The 19,885-nt window shown below is 53.6% G+C and overlaps 7 protein-coding genes across 7 annotated transcripts; 4 read left to right on the forward strand and 3 right to left on the reverse strand.

Moving 5' to 3' along the window:
- Positions 1–258: 258 nt before the first annotated feature.
- CKM354_000553200 (uncharacterized protein) lies at positions 259–1,308 on the forward strand (the record flags this gene model as incomplete). Its single annotated transcript, XM_044800809.1, has 1 exon — positions 259–1,308. One exon carries the CDS (start codon positions 259–261, stop codon positions 1,306–1,308), a length of 1,050 nt encoding a protein of 349 aa, XP_044656744.1.
- An 801-nt stretch (positions 1,309–2,109) lies between these two features.
- CKM354_000553300 (uncharacterized protein) lies at positions 2,110–4,164 on the reverse strand (the record flags this gene model as incomplete). The annotated part of the gene is made up of 1 exon (XM_044800810.1): positions 2,110–4,164. One exon carries the CDS (start codon positions 4,162–4,164, stop codon positions 2,110–2,112), a length of 2,055 nt encoding a protein of 684 aa, XP_044656745.1.
- Positions 4,165–6,504: 2,340 nt separating this feature from the next.
- Positions 6,505–7,431, forward strand: CKM354_000553400 (uncharacterized protein; the record flags this gene model as incomplete). The annotated part of the gene is made up of 2 exons (XM_044800811.1): positions 6,505–7,018; positions 7,073–7,431. 2 exons carry the CDS (start codon positions 6,505–6,507, stop codon positions 7,429–7,431), a joined length of 873 nt encoding a protein of 290 aa, XP_044656746.1.
- A 1,675-nt stretch (positions 7,432–9,106) lies between these two features.
- CKM354_000553500 (uncharacterized protein) lies at positions 9,107–11,216 on the forward strand (the record flags this gene model as incomplete). The annotated part of the gene is made up of 2 exons (XM_044800812.1): positions 9,107–9,220; positions 9,330–11,216. 2 exons carry the CDS (start codon positions 9,107–9,109, stop codon positions 11,214–11,216), a joined length of 2,001 nt encoding a protein of 666 aa, XP_044656747.1.
- Positions 11,217–11,617: 401 nt separating this feature from the next.
- On the reverse strand, positions 11,618–15,412 carry CKM354_000553600 (uncharacterized protein; the record flags this gene model as incomplete). The annotated part of the gene is made up of 1 exon (XM_044800813.1): positions 11,618–15,412. One exon carries the CDS (start codon positions 15,410–15,412, stop codon positions 11,618–11,620), a length of 3,795 nt encoding a protein of 1,264 aa, XP_044656748.1.
- Positions 15,413–16,134: 722 nt separating this feature from the next.
- On the reverse strand, positions 16,135–16,902 carry CKM354_000553700 (uncharacterized protein; the record flags this gene model as incomplete). Its single annotated transcript, XM_044800814.1, has 3 exons — positions 16,135–16,502; positions 16,559–16,715; positions 16,816–16,902. The coding sequence occupies 3 exons, from the start codon at positions 16,900–16,902 to the stop codon at positions 16,135–16,137; spliced, it is 612 nt and encodes a 203-aa protein (XP_044656749.1).
- A 934-nt stretch (positions 16,903–17,836) lies between these two features.
- Positions 17,837–19,840, forward strand: CKM354_000553800 (uncharacterized protein; the record flags this gene model as incomplete). Its single annotated transcript, XM_044800815.1, has 2 exons — positions 17,837–17,854; positions 17,909–19,840. The coding sequence occupies 2 exons, from the start codon at positions 17,837–17,839 to the stop codon at positions 19,838–19,840; spliced, it is 1,950 nt and encodes a 649-aa protein (XP_044656750.1).
- Positions 19,841–19,885: the final 45 nt, after the last annotated feature.

Below are 19,885 nucleotides of genomic sequence, written 5' to 3' on the forward strand. Positions count from 1 at the left end.
GCAACCCATTCCTCCGCCGAGAGCCTGGCCGCTTCGATAAGGTTGTCGGGCAAGATAGGCGGAAAATGCGGCGAAGGATCAGCTCTCTTGAGCCGTTAGGTATCCTATGCGTATAGTGCAACTTTAATCGACTGGCCGCTTGAGGCATTTAGGCGAAGGCACAGCTATATGTATTGTACCTAAGCATATATTCACTGTTCGTGGTAGTGGTCAATCAATCCAACCCAAACACACATCCCAATGCGAAGCTTCCCCAACATGTCTCGAAAAATCATCGTTGCTGCTGCGCAAGTAGGCGCAGTTCACAGAGGAGCAGGAAAGAAGGAGACAGTGGAACGATTGATGAAGCTATTGCACGAAGCAGCAGACAAACAAGTGCAGCTCGTGGTATATCCCGAAGCTACCCTCACAACATTCTTCCCGCGTCACTTCATCGAGGACCAGAAAGAATTAGACAAGTATTTCGAACATGGCGAAGATATTACACAGTCTGCCGATGTAAAACCACTTTTCGGGGGAGCGAAAGCACTTGGCATCGATATCTGCATCGGATACGCTGAACGAACACCGGAGGGTACCGGCTACAACACGTCAGTCTACTACTCCGCATCTGCGGACAAGATCATAAGCAAGTACCGCAAAGTCCACCTTCCAGGTCGTATTGAGCCATTCGAGGACCCAAATGCCACCAATCAGCTAGAAAAGAGATATTTCAAGCCCGGTGACTTAGGTTTCAAAGCCTTCCGCGCACCGGGTCTGGTTCAAGATGCTGTCAAGAGATCTGCACCTACCACGGACAACGAAAACACAAATGGTAAAGGCGACCCCATAATTGGAATGCTGATCTGCAACGATCGACGTTGGCCCGAAGCATGGAGAGTCTACACTCTACAGGGCGCTGAGATCTTGATGTTCGGGTATAACACCGGATCACATATGAGCCATCTGTGGGGAAGTGCGAACACGATGACGCCCGAAGAGCAAGAGAAAGAGGCATTGTTCCATTCGAGGCTGGTGCAGCAGGCGAATAGCTATATGAATGCTTGTTTCTCGATCTCAGCGGCGCGCTGCGGCGTCGATGATGGCAAGTATGATTTGATCGCAGGCAGTTCGATCGTAAGCCCAGAAGGGCATGTGTTGGCCGAGGCTAAGACCAAGGAGGATGAGTTGATTGTAGCTGAGATCGATCTAGCGGAATGCAGGAAGGGAAAGGAGAAGACCTTCGATTATGGGCGGCATAGGAGAATTGAGGCGTACTCACTCATCACTGAGCAAACTGGTGTGGTTGAACCTCCATTACTTGATTGATCTAAGAGTTGGCTCGAATCTGCAATCCTAGATGCAGACGGATATAGCGTGCTGTGCATCGGCACCGAATTCGATTGAGACCATGTTGCCAAAATTCATGCCATTCGGAAATACCTCGACTTACCAGCACCGCACTGGTTGACATGCTACTGCAACTTACATCTGTGTTCCTCACCTCAACGGTAGGGAACTGTACATCTTGATGTGCCATCAGTGATCAGATTGCGAATGCGTCTGTTGGGGGCTCGGCCACATGAAGTTCACCGAAACAGTCGATCTGCGGAGTTGCCCGACGTTTGCCAGGTGGTCCGACGACTTGCCACGAATTTGCTCACACGCCGGGTACATTTCTGGCGCAGTTTGATCATGTCTCGATGCGTCTCGACGCGTTTCGACACAAGAGTTTACCATTGTGGTCTCGAGCCTTTGTAAGCCTCCACGAATACTGACGCGGCCTTCTTGTCAGTCATTCGATGACGATACCGTCTCCTTCAGCCTGCGCTGTTGCTTTCGATCGACCCCTCACGGATGCACAGCCTAGCTCTTGCCCCGTGGTAGTTGGGGAGCTACACTTTCATAAGCTCGAGGCCTAAGGCTTCGATAAGTGGGCATAGGTTCAAGATAAACCAGCATCCAGGAAAGTAAGTGCTTCCGTGGCGGGAGGCTAGTTTTGGGGTAGATGAATCGAGAAGCCTGGCTATAGTGGTACGGCAGGTCCGCAATGCGACGACGGTCATTCTGATCATGCTGCGGTAACAGCACGGTCAAGACAGATCAGGCGCCGCGAGTTCTTGCAACTACTCATCTGCCATCGCCACTCCGCCCGGGCCCTGCCTCAGCTTCTTTGAGGTCACCCTCCTCGCCAGGCAAGAAGATCTCGTGTCCGCTGCCATTACGTACTTTGAAACTTGCAACGCAGCCCGCAGCCGCAATCGTAGCAACAATCCACCAGGCCATGCCCACGATACCGCGCTCGGTCCAGATGCCATACCAATAGCCAGCCAATATAGGTCCTACGGTTCGGAAAGTTGCCGAGCAAGCGTTGCCAATCCCGTGAATGGTAGCCAGTACGCTTGGATGTGGTGAGCTATTGTTGAGCAAGATGATTGAGGCCGGCAGCGCAAAAGTCCTTGCTGCAACCTGCAGAAAAAGTACGAAACTGATCCCAAGCCAGATGATGGCACCACTGGCAGCTTCAGGCGGCGCAGTGGTGGATGGCAAGAGTGCCAAGTATGGGGCAAGATAGTACGCCAGTGGGAAAAAGAACAAGGACATCCGGAAGCAGCGCATCAGACCAAATTTGCCGTTTGCCCAAGGGTATAAGAGGAACTGTAGAGCTACGCCGATAAAGCCAATGATAGACATAGCGTATCCAATCGTGGGTGGGGGAAAAGCCAGACCGGAGGCAAACTTGAATGCACTTCTCGGGTGAAGCGTCCTATCCTGGCTCGCAGATTCTGCAACAAATTCCCGAGGCGTTGCAAGAAACAGAATCCAAAGATTAGCAAATGCGCCCATGTGGAAGTCAAAGATTGCTATGCTGAGCAGCGTCCAGAGTACGTTCGGTGTCCAGATTCTGCGAAAGGAAAGTCGCTGTATCGGCCTTATTCCTTCCTTGTCGCCTGTAGAGTTCCATCGATCCATTTCTACTGAGCTTCGTTCTCGACCGGAAAGTAGGCCTTCCCTTTGGGTTTCTTGCAGCGCCTGGAAGCCGCGAGACTTCAGTAAAACAGCTTGATCGTAAATTTGGCGCACCATGGCTATAGGATCAAAGGGTTCGACATTCGCGTGTTTTCCGGGAAGTGTTTCCACTAGATAGAAATGCACGAGGATGGCTTCAGCAAAAAGTAACACAGTGCTCATCAAATTCGCTGCTGCGTACGGATGATTCTTCATCCAAGTGACGCCAACGTCGCCCCCGAAAGTGCTTCCTGGGCCAAATAGACCAGGTAAATTGACCACCGGATCCACCAGTAGTCCAGCCAATATGGGACCTGCCACGTTGGCGACGTTGAATGCCGCGGGCAATAGCAAGAAAGCTCTTGGGTGCCATGGCTTTGGGGTGATCTCCGCGACCATTGTCCTCGCCGAGCCCACAGTCCCATTTATAGCACCACTCAGAAACCTCCAAAACACTGCTTGTCCGTATGTTTTACTGAACCCTACGCCGATGCAGCCAAATCCCGTGCCGACCAGGCCTGTGAGAAGTACCGTCTTCCTGCCCAAGTTTGGCTGATCTGCTGCTCTGCCCCAGAGTATACTTGTGATAATCTGGGCGGCTGTGAACGCGCCTTGTAAGACACCCGCTTGATGTGATATAACAACATCTGACAGCTCCGGATCAAAGCTTTTGAGCTGGTGCACCATAAAAGTCTGGAGGGCAGCCATCTGGAAGAAGTCGACGAAGCGGGATGCGGCGAGGATGGCCAATTGGCCTTTGTTGGGTAAATTCGCCCATGTCGGCGTCACTGCTGGGGCCTGTGAAGGGTCGATTCGCTCGATCATGGGATTTGCTGCAAAGTCGTCGGAGGAAAGGGATGCTCGTGTGTCGTTCAATCGTTCGGAGTTCGGCAGCGATTGGGAATATCTGTCGGCGCTGCCATTTTCATAGGTGAGAGGTTCTCCAGACCATTGGCCAGCAACAATCTGAGGCGTCGTCTCGCCAAAGTGCGGCCCACGCTGCGGGGACTCGGGCGGGGACTCGTGTTCCTTTGGTGTGCCCTTGGCCGCCGTATCTGCTCGTTTATGCTGGGCGGGAAGCGCTGGTGCTTGGTTCAGCAAGGCATCGGTCAGGCTGGCGCGATTTCTCGGGGCATTATGAAAGTGCCGAGAAGTGCTGCGTTGGTGTTGTGCCATGCTGCAAGGTTAAAAGTAAGGTTGGGCGCCCGGGCGATGGCGTGCTGGACAGCTGCACCGGGTTGGCATGCAATAAAAGTCGAGATGCAAAGCCACCGTCTCAGCAGTGGAGGGATAGCATTGAGGAGGGATTGCAGTGAACAACGAGCAGCGACAAATGGGAGACGTCAGAGAGCAGGCGCTGCTGCTGGGCCACGACAACGCTGGACAGACGTGTCGAGGTTGGGCGAGAGGCTGCGGACGCTGGCCGGCCGCGTACAAGGCCTCCATCCTCGTTGCCATTGCCCGCCGCGACACCCTTCGGCCGGACTCGTGCACTTCGCCAAGCAGGAGTGATCGCATGCTTGTCTGCGGGCGCGGGTCCGAGTGAATTTGCAGGAGACGATGCGTTGCTGTGGGCCTGCTTTCGCAGACTTGGACGCACCCTCGTTTCTACTTGCCCGATGTCGGGACCACCACCAACACCACAAGTCTTCTTACGCCAAGTCGCTTGCGGCACTTGGAGCCGCCATCTCGAGATTGCCTCCAAGATCGATGACCGCGAGAGTGTCTACCGTGCTCTGCATTCGAAGCGTTCGCTTAATGCGGTTTCGATATCCTTGGCCAAAGTCAGAGATTAAATGTCGTCGATCACCTGAGCACCTTTCTTTGCCACCATACGATGCCGTAGAGTGCGATGCAGGGCAAGGCCAGAAGCCGTGCGAGCTGCTCCTCGAGTACCAGGTTTACACTGTGTCCAGCTATCTGTGCGCAAGCAGCGACTCCTGAGCCAGAGCTGAGATCCACACCCTATTGTAGCCTGTGTTCTCGCGAACGGAACGAATGTGCGGGCCAACCCCTTCGATTAGACGGAGACGAGTGCCACCATCCATCTACACACTACAACAGTATCAGGCTGGATGCGCGAGGCTCTTTCAAGCCCAAATGTTTGATGGACGCATCTAGACTATTACTATGCAAGATGCCTGGATGTCGAGATTCTTTGAACCTTGCAAAACGCTACATTGATCGAAATGTTGCAAACTATTGTCTATATCCGTGGCAGAACATGTGACAGAGGTTACTCGGGCAGTGTTCTGAATACCCCTCGCAACTCATCAGTCCCTGTGTTTGAACGATATGATTGGCATGATCGGCGATGCAAGTCCAATAGCTTCGAGAGGTTTGTGAAGTGCATCCACTGGTATTGCTTGCCTCAGAGGCTCGGAGAACATCCTGCGGCTGGAATGGATGCAGGACACAGCAGTTGTGCTCTCTGTTACCCCTGCTCGCCATAATCAACCTGTGCATCCAGTTGTCATCAAGAAATGTCGAAAGTTAAGGTGTACAGCAAGGTTTCGGTCTGCCGCCACGTGCTGCGGGATTGGAGGATGTCGCCGAGATGCCAAGATTCTTGATCGAGCAGGTGCACACATGGAAAGCGAGCACCTTCGTTTCTCGCATTCCCAGATGTTACCTGCACAGCGGCGCGGATTGCAGTAGCTCACCCCTCCATTTTGCTAGCACAGTACTGTTGGCATTCTCGAGGAAACGATGTCCTGCCATTGCGCAGTCTCGATCCAAGACTTGACAAAGCCTTCCAAGAAACTGGTTCCTTCAACGGTGTCCAGCGCCCGGTGTCGCTCAAAAACCTGACGAGCGCTGGCGTGGCTGCGCGAATCGATTTTCGATGGAATGCTGCTGGAGCTGTCACATCCTACTTGGGAGGTCCCCGGCCGTAGAGCCACTCTGAGCGGCAAAAAGCCCAGCCGCCAATCTTGCCCGCCGTCTTGCCCTTTTGCGGCTTGATGCGCCAGGTTGACGATTCTTCGTCGTTGTCGAGTCAGCCTGGGAGCCACGAGCAGGACACGAAGCTAGGTACGCGCAAGACGGTCACGGCCAGGTGGTCGCGGCTTTCAACCGCCAGATTTGCTGTGCAAACACTCCCATTAGGTTCTGGTAGTCGTTGGGGGCAGACTGTTTGAAGTACGTCACCTACACGCGTCTCAAATCAAGCGAGACGGCCAAGACAGCGGAGCGCTCGTGGCACTCGATTCATTGAATTTGATAGTGGCGCACACCCTGGCATCTCTGCTTCTTAGCGACCTTAGCGCAACCTGGATAACGGGGATCATCACTCCAAGCTCTTACCCGCCGCTATGCTCCTGGGACCTACGACCTCACTCGCATTGGGAAACCTCCCCCCAAGCCACTCACTACCTCTTCACTCACCGACGTCTTAACACCCATTTCAGATTTCATTATTTCACTCTGTCAGCACTTTCGTTCATCCTCCGAACTCATTGAAAAATCTGAAGCACAACCATTCCGAAATCCCCGAAAGACGCAGAAGTTGCAATCATGGCCTTTCAGCCATACACTCCCAAGCCTGTCACGGACATCTTCACTTCAGACACCGATATCAACCGTCGAGAATGCCGACGAGTCGTGCCAATGCGAGTACTGGCCCTGGGCCTTGGCAGAACTGGAACCGCCTCTCTTCGAAGTGCCTTGCAGGAACTGGGCTTTCGGGACTGCTACCACATGATGTCCGCCTCGGTCGAGAACCCACCCGACTGCCTCATGTGGTCTGACGCACTTGCTGCAAAGTACGACGGCAAGGGCAGATTTGGTCGTGAGCAATGGGACCAGCTACTTGGTCACTGTCAGGCCGTGTGCGATTGGCCCGCTGTCGCCTTTGCGAAGGAATTGATCGAAGCATATCCGGACGCAAAAGTTCTCGTCACTACGCGCGACGTCGATAGCTGGCATGCCTCTACCATGAAGACTGTGCACTGGCGTGCTACCGAGCCGGAACTGAAATTCGTCTCGAAATTCGACTGGGCAGCAGGACTGTACCAACCCATGCTTTCGAGTGAGTTCTCCTTCTCCCAGCAAACAGACAACAGTTATACTGACTGCCACGTAGAATTCTGGACTGAGTTCTGGGAAGGCGATTTCGAGAAGAACGGAAAGCGACGTTTCAATGAGTACTATGATGAAATTCGATCACTAGTTCCCAAGGAGAACCTACTGGAGTACAAGATGGGCGAAGGCTGGAAGCCACTCTGCGATTTCCTCGAGGTCCCTGTTCCCGAGGGCAAAAAGTTCCCGCGAACCAACGACACTGATGGATTCGTGGACCGTTGCCGACGCAGAAATCGCATGCAACTGATGAATGTCCTCTTCCGCGCGACTGTCGTAGGTGGCTCACTGGCGGCAATCGTTTTCAGCGCAAGCATGACCATTCGGAGGTTGTTTGGCAGCCGCGGCAGTCTATTGTCATGAGGATGGCCATGCACCGGCGCGAGATCATCACCATACGTTCCCCGCGAAGCTTTTTCTTTTCTCTGCATGGATCAAGGTATCGCTCATCACTGAGTATCAGCATGGTGTAAGGAGTTTGGCATTTGTTTCATCGGACGGCATAGCATATTCGGAGTTTGTTTGGGCTAAAGGCTGCATATGGGGTCACAGATTTGCCAGTGATCTGAAGACACCAGTGGCAGCACTAGAATCAAAAGCCATATTCTGATCAGCACTTAGGATCCAGATAGACAATGTGTACGGAAAGGAAGAAAATGATGATAGTTGCTCCGTGTCCCCACTGAATCACTGCTGAAACATCGATTCGTCAGTCTTCTGTCCGTGCTCGAGCCCGTCCAGAGCTTCGAAAGTATCGGTGCAACATTGAGACACTGATCTGTGACGTTCACATTGAAAGCGCGTGCAAGGTTACTCAACCAGGGGACCCGATGCTTGCTTTTCGGGCCATGCGCCGTGGGGACAGATTAGGCTTGCATGTCTTGGCAGGCAACAAATGCAGAGTCGCAATTTGATGGACGCAAACCAAACGTGGAGTACCAATTGCACAGCTCGCCCGGTGCTCTTCCGCTCCACTCACCGTCGTACGTAGCCATGTCGACGCGCAACGCGTAATATCGTCGTACGCACTCGCATCGGCTGCCGACTACCTGAAACGCGATGCCTGCGATTTCAGACCGAAGTGATGCAGTGGGCCGCCGCTTGCCAGCAGGAAAGATCATCGGTTTGCGTTGATCCGAATAGTGGGCGGCTTTCTTCCCTGTCTGCCGGCCGCGTGCATTGGTCCTGTGTGCGAATCATAGCTCATGTGCTCATATGCTGTTTGGGAGAAGCGTAACAAGTCGCGCGGTTAGGTTGGAGGCGAGCGACAGTCACACCACCATCGAGCCGCCTTTGATTGAGTGTCTGAGGGAGATTGCTGAGCGCTGCATTTGAGTCAGCGATTGAGTACGGACAGGCCTGGTACTGCAACCGGTCGTGCGGATTATGCTTCGAAGGAGAAGGTGGATTGTCCTAGAATGCAGCGGATCATCAGCTTGCCACGCGTTTCCGCGCACGGGACCACCTCTTTGCGTTCTGCTCCCAGCATCCGCCGTACAGTGATCAATAACAATCAATCAATCAATGCCGCGAGCAAGCACGGTGGCGATGCTGCTAGCGGGACGCGCGCATCGCCCTTTCTTGCGTCGCTCGCTCGGGATGCCGCCCACCGCGTCGAGTGCAGCTGCCCCTGCCGTCCACGCATGCACCACGACGTTGCAACTTGCAACTGGTGTCGAGGAATTCCACTAGCGACAACAACGACGATGTCGGCGCTCATCGGCAACTTGCTGCTATTCCGGGTGCCTTGCTCGTGGTGTCTGGTGTGATGGCCGATACCAGCGTCGCCGTCTTGTCCTCACAACCGCTCTCGTGTTCCTCAGTTCGTTCATCGCCTGATCTCGTGTCCTTTCTCTTCCTCCTCTTACTGTGTTTACAACGTGAAGTGCAAGTATCCTTGGACCGGATCGGATCACTGCAGCAGATCAATCGCCATAGTCGCGTGGCACTCCGCATGTTGTCAAGACGCTACCCTCTTGCGTGATCACTAGAGCGACAGCCCTGGACGAGCACTGCATACAGTCCGCTGCGCAGCCCGATGGCCCGGTTGCCTTCAGCGGGACGGCTATGGCTGGCCATCGCATCGCTGCTATCGCAAGTGCGATGTACCGAGCTCAATAATGAAACATCTCCTACCCATCAATTCAAGTCGGTACGTCGGCATTGAGTTTTTGACTTTCTATGGTCTAGATGCAATACGAGCTGCCTTGGCGACCTCACTTGTGAACATGGATGCGCTGACTGCTGCTGCCGAGACATAGAGACCGGATCTTCACGCTCCCATTATCACCTTTTACGTTCATCAACCCGAGAAGATCATCCCCGGATACATCTTTCTCGCTCCATACCGAAATGTCGATCCCGGGCCGTACATCTACGACAACAATGGAGAGCTGGTGTGGTCAGGCGCGGGAGAGCTGGGACCGATGACTGCACATACGCCGCGAGTATGTCGATATCGGGATGAGGACCATTTGTGTTTCTTTACAGGCGAGCAGCATCAAGGCTTTGCGCGAGGGCATGGCGTGATTATGGATAAGCATTACCGGGTCGTGAAGCAAGTGGACAGCTCTGGCGCTGGCGCCAGCAGTGATATGCACGAGTTCAAGCTCACACCCTACTCCGATGGCAAGACCGCTCTTATGACAATCTATCAGCCGAGACAGTACGATCTAACTGTCAATCCGAGGTTCAACTTGCGCAACGGCATGGGCTGGATTGTGGAAGGTGTATTCCAAGAGGTCGATATCGAGACCGGAAAAGTGGTCTTCGAGTGGCGTTCCTTAGATCACGTCGATCCTGCCCAAGCTTGGACATTTCCAGGAACGACAGATACAAGTGGCACAGGCCTTAACGAACAGGAGCCGTGGGATTACTTTCACCTAAATAGCATCGACAAGAACGAAGAAGGCGACTATCTTTTGTCAGCAAGACATTGTAGTGCCATTTACAAAGTTTCTGGCGAGACGGGAGACATTATCTGGCAGCTGGGTGGCCAAAACGGGGACTTCAACCAGACGAATTTCAAGTTCTCATATCAGCACCACGCAAGATGGATCTCGGAGAACCAGACTCACACAGTCCTTTCCTTTTTCGATAATGGCAGCAACAGCTTCCACGCTACCGGAGAGTACTCGCATGGATGGATTGTCGAATTGGATCATGTCAAGAACAGTGCGACTATGGTCAAGGAGTTTAGTGCTCCGGAGCCCGAAGGTGGTCTTCTTTCGACATCACAAGGAAATCTCCAATTACTACGAAACGGTGGGGCGCACATTGGATGGGGAGAACATGCCTACTTCTCAGAACACTTGCCAGATGGCGAAGCTACCATGTATGCGCACGTAGCAGAACGGGCTTCGAATGTAATGATATATCGATCGAACAAGTACAATTGGACAGCGCAGCCGGTGACTAAACCGGCTTTGTGGACATATAGCAGATTTGGACAGGATCACATGGGACTTTGGGTATCGTGGAACGGAGCCACCGAGGTCAGGAGTTGGAAATTCTACACTGGAAATTCGGCCAAGGGACCTTGGGTTTTGTCCGGCAATGTGTGGAAGACAGGCTTTGAGACCGAACACCACATCCAAGGATTCGCGCCTTGGGCTTACGCGGAAGCCATTGATGCCAACGGCCGCGTAATGGAAGCGAGTACGATTACGAAGACTTGGGTTCCCAGCGAGACTTTGCGAGATTTTTGTCATGACCGAGGATGCGATTACGCCGAACGAGTCGCGGTAGAGGAAGAAACGCCTTGGGAGGCAGAAGTCGCGACAGATGAAGCACTCCTTTCAACGAATCGAGGATACGACACGTCGAAATACTACTATGAGCTTCCCAGCGGAAAGGGCGTCGATCATGGCAAGTCGACTTCGGACTACGGCGCGAGCGGCGCGCACACCACAATAGCAGTGATGATGGGCGCTCTCCTCGGGTGCTTGATCACAGTGTCGGGCTGGTATATGCATCAAAAGGGTGCTATGGAGCGCGTAAAGGATGCTCTGGCTGAAACGCCGATTGGATCAAAATTACATTTGGGAAAGTACATGAGAGTGCGACAAAAGGACGTTGACGCATATGGAATCACATCTGAATTGAGGACCGGCAGTCGAAGGTCCTTGTCTTCGTCTGGTTGGTCGTGACAGAAGAGGTATTTTGTGTGCAATGAGGTAGATTGAGAAATCAGAGCATTTCAAGCTTTGGATAGAGCCGATTGACTGAGTGTAGATATGTGAATACGGGAGACCGGGTTTTGCATAGCGAAATGTATTTGACAGGAAAGTCAATTACATGTAGTGAGCGAACGTTGGCTTCAGGCTTGGACATACGGTGCTGGAGCTTCCAACGCTGAGCAAATTGTTCTGCAGTGAGATTTTGTAGTTTTAATTGATGACCAACAGGCCAATATTCCATCGTTCTATGTAGGCCACATGCCAAAGCCGCGGTATTTTACAGTCTATTGATCGCGTTACTACACACATCATTATCCAGACACCAGGTCTTATCTCAGGTGGGAGCCAATCCCGATGGAGCTTCGATCCCTTCATTTCAACCCGAAACCCTCAGACTCATCGACAGCCCTCCACAGCTTCTCTTCCAACTGTTCCCGATAGTCATACCTCCACAGCACCAACATATTAAAACACGTTCTAGCGACAGGAAATCTCGTACGTTCATCGGGCCCACCTCCACCCCAACCATCCCCACCAGCCTGGATGCGCAAGATGAGACTGGTGGCGCCAACAGCTGGGATTCGATCAGAACCCGTAACAAAAGTCAACAATTTTCTTTGCTTCTCCGGGGAAGCCTCGCCGAAGAGTTCCCAGAACCATCCGATGACAGGTACCTGCTCCGCCGGATTGGCAATCAGCTGGTGAGGAGGCTGAAAGTGCCGCCAATTTTCGTACTGGGCGACAGCGCGCAAGGAGTCAACATCAAGCGCTTCGTCACTCCCGCGAATGAGCAGTTCAATCTCCTCCGCGCGGAACAGAGACAGAGCATTACCGGCACAGACGGTGAAGAAGCCTCGCTTGAAGGGCTCAAATTGTCGAGCCACGGCCGTGTCAAGCAGATACCATACGTATGAATCCACAAACTCGTGGCGGTTCGCATTTGTGACAGGCGTGTTTTGTCCATTTTGGGCCAGCGGAACATCTTGAACAATGCCGTAGCGCTCGACAGATGCAACAAAGTCTAGGGCAAAGGTCTCCTGAACATCGCCGTCGAAGTCGAGCAGCTTTTGCAGACCAGCAGCAAGAGACGGTCGAAACTCGGCGAGATCTTGCAATGTGTATGTCATTTGACCTTTGGTTCCCGTCAAAGACGAAACATTGGAATTCGAAGAGCCAGTTATAGAGGCAGGAGCAGCTGCAAGCAATTTCCGGAAGGTGAAGGGGGGTAGCGGAACATCCAGTATGGTGCTGTTGTAGATGGCCAGCCCTAACAACACACCAACCAGATGGTATTGATCCGAAGTCTCGAATGAGTTTGGGTTGAAAAAGCACATGTTCGACTCTTCATCGTACACAAACATGCCGTGGTCAGGGTCGAAGATCTCGCGCACGAGCATCAGGAACCATTCCTTTCGTGGACCGCCGGCGTCGACGCCCTCTTCTCCGGCAAAATGAACACGCATACCCTTCTTCAAGTCTTCCTGCCCGGCGCCCACGGCTTCACTGATCTGCCGCAGACTGTCATCCACTATACACTCTCTTCGGACGCGCAAGTGGAAATACCCGTCGCTTCTTGTGGATCGAAATATTTGATCAAAGTAAGCCTCCCGGGCCTTCAATGACATCTGTCGCTGAGCATCAAACTCCAGAATCTTGATCTTGGTGCCAATGGAGATGAACAGCGGGTACTGGCAGAAAGTGAACTTGTCCCTTCGCTTCTCCCACTCTTTGAAGTCTTCGATCATATCGAGATAATCAAGCAGTGTGTTGTAGAAGCTGGAAGTGTGCAGCAGTTGGCCGCTACGTTTCGCTTTTGCTGCCGGCGTCAACAAGCCGTTGCTGAGGTCTGCGCTCCCCAGGTGACCGTCTCCCAGTTTGAGTCGCTTGCCCTGCCAGATATTGTTCGCATGGAACATCATTGCCATCACGCGAGCAGCAGCTTTCAGCTGCCAGTCGCCCGACCAATCAGGCTCATCCACGTTCTCGGACCTTCCTCGATTAATCGAACCACTCAGGCCCATGGCGGAATGCAATTGAGCAGAAGTGTTCATGGAGCCGCCTGAAAGATTAGGAATTAGGCCATTGTCGGCTGCACTACTCTTGCCCCGAGCGCGACTGGACCTGCGATCAATCCTGTATGTCACGAAACTTGCCACTAGATCCACATGCTTGATGAAGAGTTCCTCATCAAAACGCGAGTACCAGCCGATGAGGTATCGCTGACAATTCTCGTTGGCGTGCGCCAGGAGTCCAAAAATACGTTTCAACAGTCCATTGTGTTGGCTCCCACCACGGCTAGAGGTCTTGCCAGGAGTGCGCTTGACAGGACTGGCGGGCATTTTCCCCGCAAGCTTGTCTGAGGTAGACCTGCTCAGATATCGTTCTCCACCAGACCGTGTCCGCTGGGGTTTTGTGGAAGGGTAAAGGGAAGGATTAGCGAGGATTACGAGCAGCCATCGCAGATCTTCAGGCTCCCGCAATGGTTTTGAAGGCCGCTTCAAGACGTTTTCTGTTAACTTGAGCAACGTCCTGATGGCATGTTCTCTCGCGTCTGCCATGTCGTCATCAATTTCTTCGCTGTCCGTGTCATACCTGAGGACAGCATTGCTGCTCCCTTCATCGTCGGACAGAAGTTGGTCTTGTTTCGTGCGCCAATCGTCACCAGCGGAATGTATCATATCGTACCACAGCGCAACTTCGGACCAATCGATGTTTGGTGACTTCGAGCTGACAGGCCTACGCGGTCCCTCGCCCACCTTTTTACGCCTTGTTGCCTTTTCGGTCTCCTTGCTGGCAAGACGACCAGTCCACCAAGTGCCATTTTCGCCAATATCGCCGAGCAACAATGTCTTCGCATCGAGCTCCGACAAGCCATCCATTGGGCTGGGATTCCAACTGCTGGCCACGGGCTCTTTGAACGGCGTTTTGATCTCACTTTCACTCCGCGTACGACCATTCATGCTAGGCCGAGCTGTACTGAAGGAGCTGTTGAGGCACTTGAAGTTACCGAAGCTCGCAACCAAGTAGTCCTCGAGCGGTCTGAAAATTGATTTGATTCTGTCATATTCGCGACGCTGCTCAACCTCCTGAGCTGTTAGTTGTGGGCTTTGATGAGCCCGGGGCGAATGTGCGCGAGCCCGTGGAGTCAATTGGCCGTTCGTTGGAGGCAGTAGGTTATGCGAAGGCCGCCTGTTCGGCATCTGCACAGGAGGTGGAGGCGGTTTTCTGTTCGGTGGAGCAGGCACTGGCTTTCGTGGTGTCACACTGGATGGCCCACCTCTGCTAGGAGGAGGCATAGCAGAATCCGAAGGCAAATCACGCCGCGAATTGGCAAAATGTTCAGAGTCGCTCCGTTCCTGGATTGTTCGTCCGGTTGCAGGAATCGCCAGCGAAGCTGTGAGACCGTCAGATGGTGAAGCTGACAAAGGCGTATCTGCAAGCCCTCCAGCATTGTCTTCTGCCTTCAGCTGATGCACAGCGAGTGCCGCGGGTAGCTGATCGGGGCCAAACACATCACTCTGGACGTTGGTCGGCCGCTGCTGAGTCGGTCCTGATCGTTGCCGTCGTCCTTGCAAATATGTCACAACGCACCGGTCAATGATGGCGCGCGTCTTGGCCAGCGAAATGGGCAAAGCTGCACCAGCCGCATCTGCTGCAACTGGATCTGTGGCTGCTCTATGCGGATGAGGCCGGCTCTTGTCGTCCTCGACCTGTTCCTCGACAGGCTTGAGGTCATTTATGGTCAGACAACACAAGCATCTGAATCTGGACAGCTCTTGAGGCACTTTGCACTTGCTATCGCAACACATGCATACTCTGGTCGCCTTGCCATCCTCGTCCACGACCTGACTTCTCTTGCCCGAAATGACGCGGGTGGGTTTCTTGGGCGCGGGCTCGTCCAGGACAGGCACGAGGTCGTCGTCGAGCGGCACATCGGTCTCATGAAAGTTGCCACTGCTCTTCTTGCGGCCAAAGATCTTCGGCAGCGGGTGGCTCACCGACCGACTGTGGGCATGCTGTCGTGCTGCGGGCGCACGCGATTGCACTGCGCGCTCCGGGTTGAGCGTGGGCGGGTCGAGGCACTCATTCGGGGGTCGCGGCTTGGTTCGGTTGTGGTTGCTCGACGGTCCATGATTGGGGAGCAGGCGAGACCAGGTCGATGACATTGCTCATCGTGTGCCGGCGCAGCGAATGTGATTCATGCGCGCGGTCAGAGAAGGCGGAAGCTCAGGCTCTCGCGAGCATCAAACGTCACGGCGCCGGTTGCCAATGGTGAAGTCACTGAAGCGTTCCTGCAAGGCGCATTGCACGACGCCAACGGCAGCCGCGCCACGAGGGTCCGGAGGAGGGAACAAGTGAGTGGAAGTGGATGGGCACCGGCAGCAACTCATCGCGCTGCGCGGCATACATGTACGAGACATGGTGCGCCAGCGCAGAGCATCATCAGATGTTGTTGCCAAGAGCGGTTACGAACAAGTTCAGGGATCCTTGAGAGGCGGTCCACTGCTCGGTACTTCCAAGCGCGTTCATGGAGGAGCCGATGGGTGGACGCATCGACTGCCACGCCGCATTGGGGCAAGTGCATATTTCTGGGATCCAAATAGTAGTGCACGACACAACACTTCAGCGCTTACAAAAGCAACAACAACGACGGACTGGAAAGTGGAAGATCATGCAACGCAGTGAATGTATGCTGGGCCAATGGCAATCGTCTGAACCATGGGTAGCAAGCTCCATTTTTGGCTATACGACCACACCGAAGTCTTTCCGCGTGCACACTGTATGCGACCCGGCCCTTCGTAGAAAACATTCCCAGACCGATGCAACTCCCGAGCATAATCGCTGTAATACGTCGCCCAGCACATGACCCATCTTAGCAGCCTCTGCTCTATCGGTAGCGCCACAGGGAGAGGGTGTTCTGGCGCTTCCAGGTGTGGCGACGACCGCTGGTGGTGTTGTTGTAGCGGTGGCCCTTGTTGAGACCTCTGCTCTTCTTGCCAGTGGCAGTGAGACCGCGAGACTCGCGGTGCTTGTGCACTGGGTTGACGATCCAGTTGATGCGTGGGTCGCGGCGGATCGCCTTGTGCTGTGGGTCGACGAGAATGACCTCGTAGTACTTGTACGTGCTGTCCTGGTTGATCCAGTAGCTGTTCAGCACGCGCAAGTTGGCAGCGCGACGACCAACACGCTCCTCAGCAGTCGACTTGAGCGAGCGCTGGTACTTGAGCTGGTTGATACCCTGGTTGGTGGGCTTGCCTGTACAATTCATCAGCCCTCTGCTGAGTTCCCGGTGTTACTTTCATTGTTCGTACCGTAGGTGGCACCCTTTGGTGCTGGCCTCTTGCGGCCTCCGCGGCGGACACGCACGCGGTAGATGACATAGCCCTGCTTGGCCTTGTATCCGAGACGGCGAGCCTTGTCGGGGCGCGATGGACGGGAGGCGCGGTGGATGACGTTCAGCTGGCGGAGCTAGATTGATGTACTCTCAGCAAATGTTCAACGAGTACGCTCAAGACACAAGCACATGTGGATATGTGCCATATGCCGCTCATGGGTATTGCATTCGTACCTCCCAGCAGCGAACGCGAAGCAAGAAGCGCATAACATCGCTCTGCTTCTTCTTTTGCAGCTCCTCGAGATACTTGTGGGCGCCCATCTGTACGCAGTATTAGCAGCTGCTCTTTTATCCAACTTTTCTCCAAGCCACGGAAATTTTGCAGGAGGCCTCGAAAATGCCATTGTGTCGCGATTGTCCTCTCCGACTCCAATGCTCCTTCGAATTCGCTCCTGATGGGTCTCGCGTACCTTGACGTTGGTGGATTGGCGGGTGGTGCTGGGTGTTCGTGGCCTCGTGCCTTGTCGACTTCAAACGCAGCGCAGCCAAATCGAAGTCGAAAGTGCGTGTCGGAGGCTCGGCGGTAAGCGGCTTGGCATCGGCGTGCGGGTCTACAAACAACGCGCAGCCAGCCTCAGCAGTACGCACAGATTCACACCTTCGAGCTTCCTTCCACCACATCAACACCGATGATCGGCATTCTCGTGCTCGCCACTTCGTTGCGTGTTCAATACGCTCCATCTCCCTTCAAAGGACTTTCACGCCGTGCCCCAGAACAGTCCTGACGTGCTGCGAGCGAGGCCTGTACGGAGCGACCAACCATCGTGAACGTCGATCAACCTGGACCCCGCATGCGAAATAATGGCGCTACCAGTCCCAAAGGAGCCACAGGGTCTCACGATCCAAGACAAGGCAGGCAGCTCGTGTGCACTCTCCTCGCCCAACTTCCAACACCTCCTACACCCGCTTCTCATTCGAACTTCACGTTATCGAAGTGTCGCGACTTAGCTCGGCTGGACATTGAAATCGTTCTCCCTCCAAATTCTAACACGACTCGGTCGATCACAGCCTCCTGCTTCAGCTTGCGATGACCAGACCTGCACACGCTGGACAACAGATGTGGATGAGGTGATGTCCTGCACCACGTTCGCGTTAGGCCTGCCTCCACGCAAGTCAGACTTCCCTCGTGGATGATCCTGGATTCATCCTGCATGCCTTTTGTCGTGTCTAGACTCTCCTTGACCCAAGTGGCCAAATGGTATACCGTGGCAAGGTACAAAGCCCAAGCCCAAGCTGGGATGCTCCCGCTGACTATATCGCGTCTTAGCCCTCCGCCGGTTGCGAGAACTGTCGGAAAGCCAAGAAACGCTGTGATCTGGAACAGCCGGCTTGCACGCGGTGCATTAAGCTGAAGAAGACTTGTGGCGGATATCGAGATGTCAGCCAACTTCAGATACAGGATGAAAGTCAGGCGGTCATTCTCAAGGCTAATAGACAGAAACCGCGGACCCCGACTACGCCAGAGTCAGGTGTACTGGTACGCACAAAATTGGACTATGGTATAGCATCACCCGGGACCAGTGTCGTAGCGACGCCGACATACGAAGATTGGCCCTCCAAAGATGCTGCACCAAGTTATCATCACGAAAGAACAATTCCAGCGGTGATCGTGTTCGATTCTGCGGAAGGCGAAGATGGTTTCGTTGCGCGCAATCACTTGCCCACATTTACAATGAAACCTAGCCCTGGCGACCTTGGTACCACTTACTTTTTCTCGCAATTCACCGCTGAATCTGGACATTGGCCATTCCTTCGCAATTATGAGAAGAGGGCACTCCTTAACCCGGTTCTCGACTATGCGATCAAAGCCTGCGGACTTGCAGCCTTGGATAATGTCCACGGCATCGAGATGGGCCGTAGCTATTCACTGAAAATGTACTCACAGGCAATAGGCATGCTGAATGCTGCTCTGCGCGATCCTCGACAAAGCAAGACTGACGACAGCTTGATTGCCGTATCTATGCTGGGCTATTTTGAGAACATTACTTGCGACAGCCGAGAGTCAATCGAGTCGTGGAAAGCTCATATTCGAGGTGCCACCCAGCTCCTTCAATTACGAGGGAAAGATCAATTCCTCAGTCCAATTGGCCGCATGCTGTTCCGAGAGACACGTCAACAGGTTTTGATCAGCTCTCTGTGGGACGATATTGAGCCTCCTGCATTTCTATGGGACTGGAATGCAGAACTGCTCAAGCAGTCTGAGAATCAACAATGGATCGAACCTGCAGATCATTTCACATTTCTTGTGTTCGAATTTGCGCGACTGCGGAGCAGAATACGCCAGAACCTGATGTCAGATTTGGACGCGATGGCTGCCGCGACTCGCATCGAAATGCGAATGGAGCAGTGGTCCGTAGACCTCATGGCCAACAATCCCTTTTGGCGGTATCGCGAAGTCGAGGTGCCAGATAGTCCCAATGTCTGGAATGGTTTGGTGCACGTGTACAACGGCCACCCAACCGCCAGTGTGTGGAGCACATATAGGAACATCCGGATCATGCTTACCAGGACTCAAGAACTCTTGATAAGAAGGCTACACGTTAACGAGGAAGAACGTGAAAACCAGTTCAGATATCTCCGAAGTGTGAGGAGGCAAATGACCGACGACATCTGTCATGGTATTCCTACGCAATTAGGTCACGCGCCGTTCAACAATTCGCCCAACGTACTCATTACAGCATATGGGTCCATATGGCCACTCTTTTTCGCAGGTACGTGTGCGCTTGAACGCATTGGACCAGGTTTATGGAGCACTGTCCTGAAAGAGTTCACACCAAACGTGGAGGCCAGTACCTCAGCAGCTCTAGCGCAAGCGATGTGGATCATTGGCCGCATAGAGTACATCTCCAAGAAAATAGGTCTGCGGTGGTGCGACGGCGTATTGGCCACGCTGCGTGGTGATTTCGCCATGCACGAGGAACTTCTGCCGGAACGCGGAGAAATTGATGGCAGACATGTGCACAGATTCTGGCAGAACAGACTGGCCGAAATTCGACAGAGCAAGACTCCAGAATGGATCAGACAGATCCGGGAGTCAGGACGTGGTCCCAGAATCACGATGGAGGAGAACGCTCCTCTCAGTACCGGAGTTTTGACCGGGCTGTACCCAGAAGGACTCTGGAAAGGCGACATCCAAGTTGACGAATCGAACAGGTACAGATCGAACAGCATGGATATCAGTAATATCATACACAGTTGACCTTGAAAACGGCAGTACATGTCATAATGAAGACAAAGCTTGTTT

This window comes from Cercospora kikuchii (assembly GCF_019650295.1).
Source record: "Cercospora kikuchii DNA, contig_00003, whole genome shotgun sequence".
NCBI classification, from domain to species: Eukaryota; Fungi; Ascomycota; class Dothideomycetes; order Mycosphaerellales; family Mycosphaerellaceae; genus Cercospora; species Cercospora kikuchii.